The sequence below is a fragment of the Hemiscyllium ocellatum genome, chromosome 25, assembly GCF_020745735.1.
Source record: "Hemiscyllium ocellatum isolate sHemOce1 chromosome 25, sHemOce1.pat.X.cur, whole genome shotgun sequence".
Taxonomy (NCBI): domain Eukaryota; kingdom Metazoa; phylum Chordata; class Chondrichthyes; order Orectolobiformes; family Hemiscylliidae; genus Hemiscyllium; species Hemiscyllium ocellatum.
In genome coordinates, this window is record NC_083425.1 from 55,128,807 (window position 1) to 55,139,715 (window position 10,909).

A 10,909-nucleotide genomic window follows, 5' to 3' on the forward strand; every position below is an offset into this window, starting at 1 on the left:
CCCGCCTACCCAGGGGTCACGGTGACGTAATTCCGTTTCCGCCTCGCCATTTTGCTGTCCTTGTCGGGTTGAGGAGCTGTTTGAGGGGGGAAGGTGAGGACTGGGGGGAGACCGAGTGTTGAGGGCAGCCTTTTGTGTCTCATGGCGTAGACAAAGTGTCCAGGTTTGCTGACAATGCAAGGCTAAGTAAGATTGTAAACTGTAAGGAGCCTGTAAAGGCTCAGTGTAGATATCGAGATAGTTTCAGTGAGTGTATATAATGTGGGGAAAAGTGTCCCTACTGTTAACCGTAATAGAAATGCACAATATCTCCCAAAGGTGTAAAGTTTCCTCCTTTAGGAAGCATATTATTAAATTTGAAAGGATGCAGAAAATGATTTGCATGGATGTTACTGGGAGTGAAAGGTTTGAGTTATAACAAGAGGCTAGGACTTTTCCCCCTCCCCGGAGTGTTGAAGCTGAAGGGTGACCTTCGAGAGGTTTATAAAACCATGAGCATACTAAGGTGAATAACAGAGGTATTTCCCCTTGGGTGGGGGAGTTCAAAACTAGAGAGCACCGTTTGAAGGTAAGAGGAGAAAGATTTAAAACGTACCTGAGGGGCAACTTTTTCCACAAAGAGCATGTATTTGGAATGAACTGCCAGAGGAAGTGGTAGATGCAGTGCAGTTACAACATTTAAAAGACGTTTGGACAGATACATGAATAAGAAAAGTTTAGACGGATATGGGCCAAATCCAGGCAAGGGAGACTACTTTGTTTTGGGAAACCTAGTCAGCCTGGACAAATTGGAGCAATGGGTCTGTGTCATTGTTTGATAACTTTATTTCCAAATGTTGATATTTGGAGAGAGTTGTATTCAACAAGAACAATGATTTTCAGTGAGATGGGTGTAGTCGGTAGGGTGAGAAGCAACGAATAGGTGAAAAGGACACTTAAGGAATGGGAAGGGAATGGAATTTGAGGGATGTGATTGGATAAATAGTATAGTTGTACAATACATTTCCTGTATAATTCCCCCAACCATGTAAAATGTATTGTTTCAAGTCAGGATACCAGATGTGCGTGCTTTTTAAATTTAAACACAAGTTTTTAAGTTTTTGAGTTCTATTGCTCTGTTGGTGTCATTCCCAGTATCACTGGCTCTGTAGTTTTGTTTTAAATTGTCTGCTGTGAGTCTTTATTACCCATCTCTACTTGTCCAGGTGCCAGTTGAGTCAAATACATTGCTGTGAATCTGCAGTCATACATAGGCTAGACTTGGTAAGGATGGCACATTTCTTTGCCTCTAGGGTACATGAACCAGGAGGATTTTATGATATTTGACAGTTGTAGGGTAGGGTTTTGTTCCAGATTTTAGAGATATCGTTTGGTACGTGGGAGAAAGAAAACAAAAGATGATGCTTCAGACATCTTGAAAAGCAGCTGTAAATCAAGCTTGTGTGACAGTGCTTGTGACAGATATATAATTGTGGAGGATCTTTCAACATGCTGACTAATTTGATTTATTATTTTACATGATGTACAGTGAAAAGTATTGTTTTGTGTGTTATCCAGACAAATCATATCTTACATAAGTATATCTGGGTAATAGAACAGAATGCAGAATAGAGTGTTCCTAATCTCAGTCTCTCTAATATCTGCTTTTCTAGACTGCGAAAATGTCTGGTCGGCGGGTTGCCATGAAAGCTGTTGATTGGTTGGCGTTTGGTGAACGTGTCCCACCTAACCAGAGAGCTATGTTTAATGCACTGAAAACTCGAAGCGATGCTCTGTCTAGCAGGTCAGTGTCTCCTTACCTCTGTTCCCGAGCATTTTTTGGAACAAAAATGTGATCCGTTGTAAATCTGATTTGCCAACAAAGATGCTTCATGCTTTCTCACCCTGAATATAAGTGGTGTTGAAGGTGAAACATTTCCTACTTCAAGCATTGAGCAATTCACCTGAGCCAGTTCATGCTGCTGTTATTGCTTCTCCTGAGCCTCTTCCTAACCTTCCTCACCCAGCTCTATCAGCATGACTCTTTTTTTTATTCTTTTTATTTCTTTTTTCCCCTTCTCCCTCAGATGATCTAGCTTCCCTTATATATATGGATAGCATAAATATATGGATAGCATGCACCTCAGTTGATCTCTATTGTGATGAGTGCCTTTTTTTTTACTGCTCACTCTGTAAAGAAATTTCTTCTGAATTCCCACATAACTATTTTGATTTATAATTTTGCTAGAAAGGCAGAAGCAAGCTCCCTCTTATCTCTCCTGTCAACTGTTCCTGACAGCACAGGATTAGATACTCCGTAAAGCCACCTCTACACTGTCTCCATGAACACTCAGGACAGTTATGTCACAGGGCTAGATACTGAGTAAAACTAGCTTTACTCTTTTAAACTGAAAGTAAAACTTCCTTGAAACTGTTCTAGAACATAGAACAGTACAGTACAGCACAGGCCCTTCAGCCCACGATGTTGTGCCGACCACTGATCCTCATGTATGCACCCTCAAATTTCTGTGACCATATGCATGTCCAGGAGTCTCTTAAATGTCCCCAGTGACCCTGCCTCCACAACTGCTGCTGGCAACGCATTCCATGCTCTCACAACTCTGTGTAAAGAACCTGCCTCTGACATCCCCTCAATACTTTCCTCCAACCAGCTTAAAACTATGACCCCTCGTGTTAGTCATTTCTGCCCTGGGAAATAGTCTCTGGCTATCGATCTATCTATGTCTTTCATTATCTTGAATACCTCAGTTAGGTCCCCTCTTCTCCTCCTTTTCTCCAATGAAAAAAGTCCTAGCTTAGTCAACCTCTCCTCATAAGATAAGCCCTCCAGTCCAGGCAGCATCCTGGTAAACCTCCGCTGGACCCTCTCCAAAGCATCCACATCTATCTTATAATAGGGCGACTAGAATTGGATGCAGTATTCCAAGGGTGGTCTAACCAAAGTTTTATAGAGCTGCAACAAGATTTCACGACTCTTAAACTCAGTCCCCCTGTTAATGAAAGCCAAAACACCATATGCTTTCTTAACAACCCTGTCCACTTGGGTGGCAATTTTAAGGGATCTATGTATCTGTACACCAAGATCCCTCTGTTTCTCCACACTGCCAAGAATCCTATCCTTAATCCTGTACTCAGCTTTCAAATTTGACCTTCCAAAATGCATCACCTCGCATTTATCCAGGTTGAACTCCATCTGCCACCTCTCAGCCCATCTCTGCATCCTGTCAATGTCCCGCTGTGGCCTACAACAGCCCTCTATACTGTCAACGACACCTCCAACCTTTGTATCATCTGCAAACTTGCCGACCCATCCTTCAATCCCCTCATCCAAGTCATTAATAAAAATTACAAACAATAGAGGCTCAAGGACAGAGTCCTGTGGAACACCACTCACCACTGACTTCCAGGCAGAATATTTTCCTTCTAATCCCACTCGCTCTCTTCTGTTGGCCAGCCAATTCTGTATCCAGACAGCTATGTTCCCCTGAATCCCATTCCTCCTGACCTTCTGAATAAGCCTACCATGGGGAACCTTATCAAATGCCTTGCTGAAGTCCACATACACCACATCCACAGTTTGACCCTCATCAACTTTTCTAGTCACATCCTCAAAGAACTCGATAAGGTTTGTGAGGCATGACCTGCCCCTCACAGCCATGCTGACTGCATTTAATCAAGCCATGCTCTTTCAGATGGTCATAAATCCTATCCCTCAAAATCCTTTCTAACACTTTGCAGACGACAGACGTGAGACTTACTGGTCTGTAATTGCTGGGGATTTCCCTATTTCCTTTCTTGAAGAGAGGAATTACATTTGCCTCTCTCCAGTCCTCAGGTACGACTCCAGTGGAGAGCACGGATGAAAAGGTCTTCGCAAGTGGCAAAGCAATTACATTTCTCGTTTCCCAAAGCAGCCGAGGACAAATCTGGTCCGGGCCTGGTGACTTGTCAATCTTAATATTTGACAAAATTTTCAGCACATCAGCTTCCTCTATCTCTATCCATTTCAGCATACACACCTGTTCTTCAAAGGTTTCATTCACTACAAAGTTTGTTTCTTTTTTCAAGACAGAAGCAAAAAACTCATTTAGGGCTTCCCCTACATCCTCAGACTCCACAAACAAATTCCCTATGCTATCCCTGATCGGCCCTACTCTTTCTTTGACCATTCTTTTATTCCTCACATAAGTGTAAAATGCCTTTGTGTTCTCCCTAATCTGTTCTGCCAAGCCTTTCTTGTGCCCCCTCCTGGCTCTCCTCATCAAATACATTCAAGACATGGGGTTACATACAGGGTAAAGCTTCCTCCACACTGTCCCGATCAAACACTTCCAAAAAAGGGACACTCCAATGCCAGGTACAAGGTGAGTTTGCCTCTATCCTGTGAAACCACAATTAAAGTTTCATCTGAACTGTCTGCATCAAATACTCCCAGTACAGGGACTGTATGGGGTTAGACACTCCATGAAACACTCCCAGGATAGGGACAAGAAGGGTGTAGATGCCCATTAAGGCTGTCTTGGCATTGCTTGCAGGGCAGGTGATTGAGACTGTGAACATAAGAAAAAAAGAATTAGATGTAGGCATTTCAGCCCCTAGAGTCAGAGGAAGAGAAACTAGAGGTTAATAACGAGAGGTCATGCTTTCAAAGTGAGAGGTGGAATATTTAAGGAGGATACTTCACACAGAGGGTGGTGGGTGTTTGGAATGCGTTGCCAGCAGATGTGGTAGTGGCAGGCACAGTAGATTCATTTTAGATGTGTCTGGACACATGCATGAGTAGGTGGGGAGCAGAGGGATACAAATGCTTAGGAATTGACCGACGGTTTTAGACAGTACATTTGGATTGGCTCAGGCTTGGAGGGCCGAAGGGCCTGTTCCTGGGCTGTAAATGTTCTTTGTTCTAAACAGAGGTCAGAGTTTAGGTTGATAATCCATACTGTTGAGTACAAAATTCTCTCAAAATAGTAGACCTTCTGGTGAACATGTCTTTTTAAAATATGTATTTAATTGTAAGTCATAGCGTGCTGACTTTCTGCTTCCCCACAGGTTGACATCGCTTTCTGAGAAACCTCCATCGATTGACTGGGTCTATTACCGGAAAGTGGTTATGAAGGCTGGTATGGTGGACGAGTTTGAAAAGAAGGTGATGGAACAGCCCCACACCTATTTTGGTGTGGAGGGACTTTCAACAGGCAGGAAAACCCAAAAGATGGCATTTGTGTATCTTCTTTCAACCTGACCTCGCTTATCCCACTTCCCTGCGCTTGGTCCCTGTCCTTCTAATCGTTTTCCATCTATGTATTTATCCAAATGCTTTTTAAATGTTGATAATGTATCTGCCTCAGCCACTCCTGCTTGTAGAGAATTCCATGTGCATACCACCTTCTGTGCAAAATAATTGCCCCCTCAGGTTCCCTTTTATTCTTTCCCCTCTAACCTTAAACTGATGCCCTCCAGTCCTCAATTTTCCCCAAGGGAAAAAGACTGAGTGTATTCACCCTATCCATGTCTGTCATGATCGTAGAAACCTCAAAAAGGTCATCCCTCAGTCTCCTACCCTCTAAAGAAAAATGTCTTAGCTTGTCCAATCTCTACATATTACTCCATGGACCACCGAGTCCAGGCATCATCCTTGTAAAATTGTTCTGCACTCTATCCAGTTTAATAACATCCTTTCTATAACGAGGTGACCAAAACTGTACTGGCCTTAGGGGACAGTCAGTGATAATGAACAGGAAATTTTGTTGCCCATATTTTACTTTATATCATGAGGCTCCAGAGTCAATGTTGACAACTCTCAAGGCCACTCCCTCCTGGCTATACGACTGTGCCATTACCACTGAGTCTGTCCTACTGGTAGATAATGGAAAGATGTTTGGAGTCTTTAAGCCATGATTCTATGATTCAAGCTGTTGCTTGACTCGTCTGTGGCATATCTACTCCAATTTTGCAGTAGTCTCCAGATATTGATACGGAGGATGTTGCAGGGTCATTAGGGCTGAGTTTGCTGTTTTAATTTCTGACACCTAAGTTGATGCTACTTTACCTATCCAACTTCAGTCCTTTGGTCTTTGAACTGGTGACGAGCTAGACCACTTCACATGGTGGTTATGTCATAATTGTTAGCCTGCCTTAGGCCTTAGCCTTAGGCCGGACCAGATATGGATGATAGATTTCCTTTCCTGGAGGATGTTGGTGAACCAGATGCATTATTGCAACAGCTATTGATGGTTCCACGGTCACCACTGGACAAAAGTGATTAATTTAATGCAAATTCCAGTGGTGGGTTACTAATCCAGTACTATTACCACAACATCATCACCTCTTGTAATTCAGGTAATCTGTTTAGGGGCAAAATAAAACTGTCAAGAGAGTCGCAGAAAATATTTAGATTGATATTTTAATTTCTCTCTCTCATTCCTCTATTCTTATGCTCTGAAATAGTATAATGCTGTGACGATTCCAGAACCCATTGACACCCAAGTGGAGAAGATCAATGCGCAGGAGCAAGAAGCTGTGAGTAGCAGGCCCTTCGTGGATTCACACAAGCTGATCATGTTGTACAGACAAATCAACTCATCAGATTCTGGGTCTATATTCAGTTAATGGTTTCTTTTTATTCAACAGGATAAGAGCGCTAAGTCCTACATTCAGACTTCTAAGGATCGGATTTCCAAATACGAGAAAGAGGTACTGCACCGGGAGAAGAAATAATCACTATTTGACAGAATTTAACTTTTGAATCACAGAATCCCTTCAAATTATTTTCCCAGCTCGGTCCGAGACAGCACCACAGTCCAAAGATGTGCGGGTCAGGTGAATTGGCCATGCTAAATTGCCCGTAGTGTTAGGTAAGGGGTAAATGTGGGGGTATGGGTGGGTTTCGCTTCGGCGGGTCGGTGTGGACTTGTTGGGCCGAAGGGCCTGTTTCCACACTGTAAGTCTAAGTCTAAGCAGTTACTCAGCCACATTCTACTACTATCTGACATCCTGTTATTGATGAAGAGACCTGTCTAAAAGCCACCCCTGGGCTTTGGATTCCTGCTCAGACCCCAGTTGTGGGAAGAAGGCAAGAAATTCCAGCTAGCCATGGTCTCTGTTACATTCTGTTCTCCGCAGCAGCTGCTGCTGCTGTGCACCACCCCTGGCTTGGTCTACTCTCGACTTTGCTGTCCAATGGCCACCACCTACCCATACCATCGGTTATAGTGCCTCTGAGGAGAGAGGAACATCACTAGTCAGTCACTGGACAATATGGAGAGTTTGCCTGAAATCTACATGAGCATATAAAAGTACATTTTGCAAATGTTATGGACCAACCCAAACCCCTTCAAAACATGTCGAGGAGATAGTCTAGACCTTAATTTTTTTCCTTATCTTAAAGGCAAGTGCCAGACTTTGCATTCTGGATGCAAATTTGAGTGGTCAAGCCATCAGTCTTGAAGCAAAACAAGCTTAATTCATACACTATAGTTAAAATACAGACAAAATAAAAGTAACTGTAACTCTGTAGAAATATTTAAAATAATAAACTACTAATTAACAGTTCCAACACAATAACATCCCAAAAGCACAACTGTGGCAAAGGTGAATTCAGTAACATTGATTATGTTTCATGCAATTCAGGCAGCAGGAAGAAAACCCAAACTTTTAGCTGGAGCAAAAGAAGAGAGATGTAGCAGCTTTCACAACCCAACAGCTACTGAAAGCTAAAACTTAAATCCTGGTTCTCTGGGAGCTTGACCCTACCCATTCAGGCGATTTCTATTTTTCCAATCCGTTTTTGTAAAAAAAAACCAAGGCCTCCCGAGCTGTTTACTTTATTGGCTTTGAGCAGACCACTCAATATATCTGTTTCAACCTCGCCATAAAAAATACCAGGACAGAATATACCTCTTCAAGCCCTTCGTACTTGGAAAACTCAAGCCTTACATCTATATAAGCCAACGTTGATAATGTAAATGTTTTGGTGCTTTAAGAGGGTTTTGTTTTTCTCATATCTGGGGTCAGGTTCATTTCAAAAGTTTTTTTTAATGTATGGGTTAGGTGTCACTAGCAAGGTCAGGCATTGTTACCCAACTCCAATTGCCCTTAACTCCCTGCTTCTTATTGGGGGTCACATTGGAAATAGTTTGCACAGCAATCCTTGACTTGCATAATCTTGCAAGCTCATGTTTCTGTTGTTAATGTGGACTTCATGCTGTTGTCATTTTGGTGATTTGATACAGAGATATTGGCTCACAGGTTTGATGGTAATAAAAGGTAAACCAAGAAAATGCACATGAAATTGATCATTTCACCATGTGATGTGATTGAGAATCATTTGCATTTTACTACATGTTGTTAAAAGTGCTATAATTTTGTCATTTCTCGTCATCGGAATTTTTCTGTTCGGCTCCTTATTTTTTAACCTTTTAACCCTCTGCCAATCTCATCTAAAAATAGAATTATGCATCAACCATTGGTGCTCAACCTAATTTTCATGAGACCCCTCACACATATGCTGTGATGAGTTGTGGCTCTGACCATCATTACATGAATGCCCATGGGCTACTGAGGTTTGGGCGCTTTACTGCAATTACTGATCCATGTCCCCACTTAATTGTTCTAAATCATTTTTCAACCAGGGTCCCTGGATGGTATGAACTCCTGTCTGATTCTACCTTATGTGGAACTGGATTACTTAGGAAAAATTCTACTTCTGAGACATAGTCACACAGCACTGAATAGACCTTTGGTCCAACCAGTCCATGCCGAACATAATCAAACTCATCCATGTCTGGAGGGTCGTATCCCTCCAGATCTTTCCTATTCATGTACTTATCTAGATTTCTTTTAAACATTGTAATTGTGCCCACATCCAGTAGTTCGTCAGGAAGTTCATTCCACACGCAACCACCTCTGCAAAAAGTTTGCCCTTTATGTCTTTTAAATCTCTCACCTTAAAAATGTGTCCCCTAGTCTTGAAACCCCTCATCCTAGGGAAAGGAAACCTACCATTAACCTGATCTATACCCCTCATGATTGTATAAACCTCTATAAAGTCAGCCCTCAACCTCCTACGTTCAGTGGAAAAAAAACACCCAGCCTTTCTTTATAACTCAACTTCCATATACAGAAATATCGTGATAAATCTCTTCTGATACCTCTTAATATCCTTTCTATAACTGGGTGACCAGAACTGGACACAGTACTCCAGAGGAGGCCTCATCAATGTCCTGTACAACCTCAATATGATTCCCACCTCCCATGCTGAAAAGACTGGGCAATGAAGGCAAGCCACCTTATTTAGATGTGACATAAACTTCAAACTTATGTACCTGAACCTGGAGATTCCTCTGTTATACAACACTACCCAAGGTCCATTACTTTTATAAATCCCACCCTTATTTGTTGTACCAAAACGTGACTTGTCTGAAGTCAAACTTCGGCCCTTTTCATTCTGTTAGGTACTATTACATGCTGGCTGTACCCCACTCTCTTTCCCTCCCCCAGCTCCTGGAGAACATAACCAGGTTTGATTGGATTATAGACTAAGTGTCAGCAGCACACTCAATCCTCACTTCAGATCCTGTTTTTACCATTGTATGCCTTTGGACAAAATAGAAAGTAGTCACAGTGCGACTCCAATGTTAATGAGCACTGAGGCTACTGAATGGGTTATTTGGTGGTCCCTCTGAAGAAGTCTATCTGGGAGAGTGAGGAATGAGGGACAAATGGATGTGGCTTGCCAGAGAATAAATGTTTTGGTTATCAGTTTGCTGGATCATGTGCGTTTCTCTCACTTGTTCTTTTCACTTGCTGTTTTTCAGTTGACAAAATTCAAAAACATGATTCCATTTGACCAGATGACCATTGAGGATCTGAATGATGCTTTCCCTGAAACTAAACTGGACAAGGAAAAGTATCCCTTCTGGCCGCACAAGCCCATCAGTGAACTGTAAATGTCCCCTGCTCCCCACTGTTAGTGCTGTCTGCAGCTGTAACTATATCTTGTAAAATAAAACTCGAGCTTAGTGTTGAGTGAGTGCTCCCCTTTATATTATTGGTACTGTCCAACAAGTTTATTTGAAATCACAAACTTTCAGAGCTGATGAAAGAGCATTGCTCCAAAAGCTTGTGATTTCAAATAAACCTGTTGGATGATAACCTGGTGAAGTACGATTTTTGACTTTGTCCATCCACCACCAGCACCTCCACAACATTTCTGGTTACTGTATAGCTAGCAATTTCTTTCTTCGTTCTCATCTCTTGAAGGTGCTGACCCATACCAGACTACAGAACTATAGGGGTTGTATGTTCTCCACTATCTCATCCAAGTGGCTATGTCGACAGTCTAGATGAGAATCAACAAGGTATTCGGTGTCAGGGTGCCACAGCTGATCACCTGATATATCCCAGTGAGTTCTGGAGAGTTAAGTGGACATCTGAATTGAGTAATCTCTCCTGCCTATTGTTATTTGGCATCAACAGTTTCCTAGTCCAATGTTTAAAATAATGTTTTGGCTTCTCTGTTCTATTTGTGCTATGTACTCTGAGAAATCCTTTGAAGCTAAAGAATTGTAATTTTTTATTCAATATAATCTAAGATCAATAATACAAGAGCAAATTATCTGGTCATTATGTGATTACTGTTCATGGGAGCATGTCCATAAGTTGGCTGCAAGCTTTCTAATGTCACCTGTGACACATGCAAAAGTGCTTTCAGAAACCTTGAAATTGGAAAGGGCATGATGTAAATCGAATTATTGCTGAAGCTTCTCATCTTGCTGTCATCAGAACAAACACAAGCATGTCAAATTTCAAACAGCCAAAATCTTTTCCATAGAAAAGGGTGCTAATTGTTTAACAAGTTGTTTCTGAGACTTGATTCTAATAATTCTTTATTCCAGTGCAGTGGAATTGC

At 41.9% G+C, this 10,909-nt stretch overlaps 1 protein-coding gene across 2 annotated transcripts; it reads left to right on the plus strand.

Annotated features, from left to right (window-relative positions):
* On the plus strand, positions 1-10,026 carry atp5pd (ATP synthase peripheral stalk subunit d). Of its 2 annotated transcripts, none has more exons than XM_060844371.1 (6): positions 1-93; positions 1,653-1,783; positions 5,050-5,146; positions 6,448-6,519; positions 6,631-6,693; positions 9,816-10,026. In XM_060844371.1, exons 2-6 carry the CDS (start codon positions 1,662-1,664, stop codon positions 9,945-9,947), a joined length of 486 nt encoding a protein of 161 aa, XP_060700354.1. In that variant the 5' UTR covers positions 1-93; positions 1,653-1,661; the 3' UTR covers positions 9,948-10,026. The 2 variants fall into 2 exon arrangements, with proteins under 2 accessions (XP_060700354.1, XP_060700355.1); XM_060844372.1 differs by lacking the exon at positions 1-93 and adding an exon at positions 131-186.
* Positions 10,027-10,909: the final 883 nt, after the last annotated feature.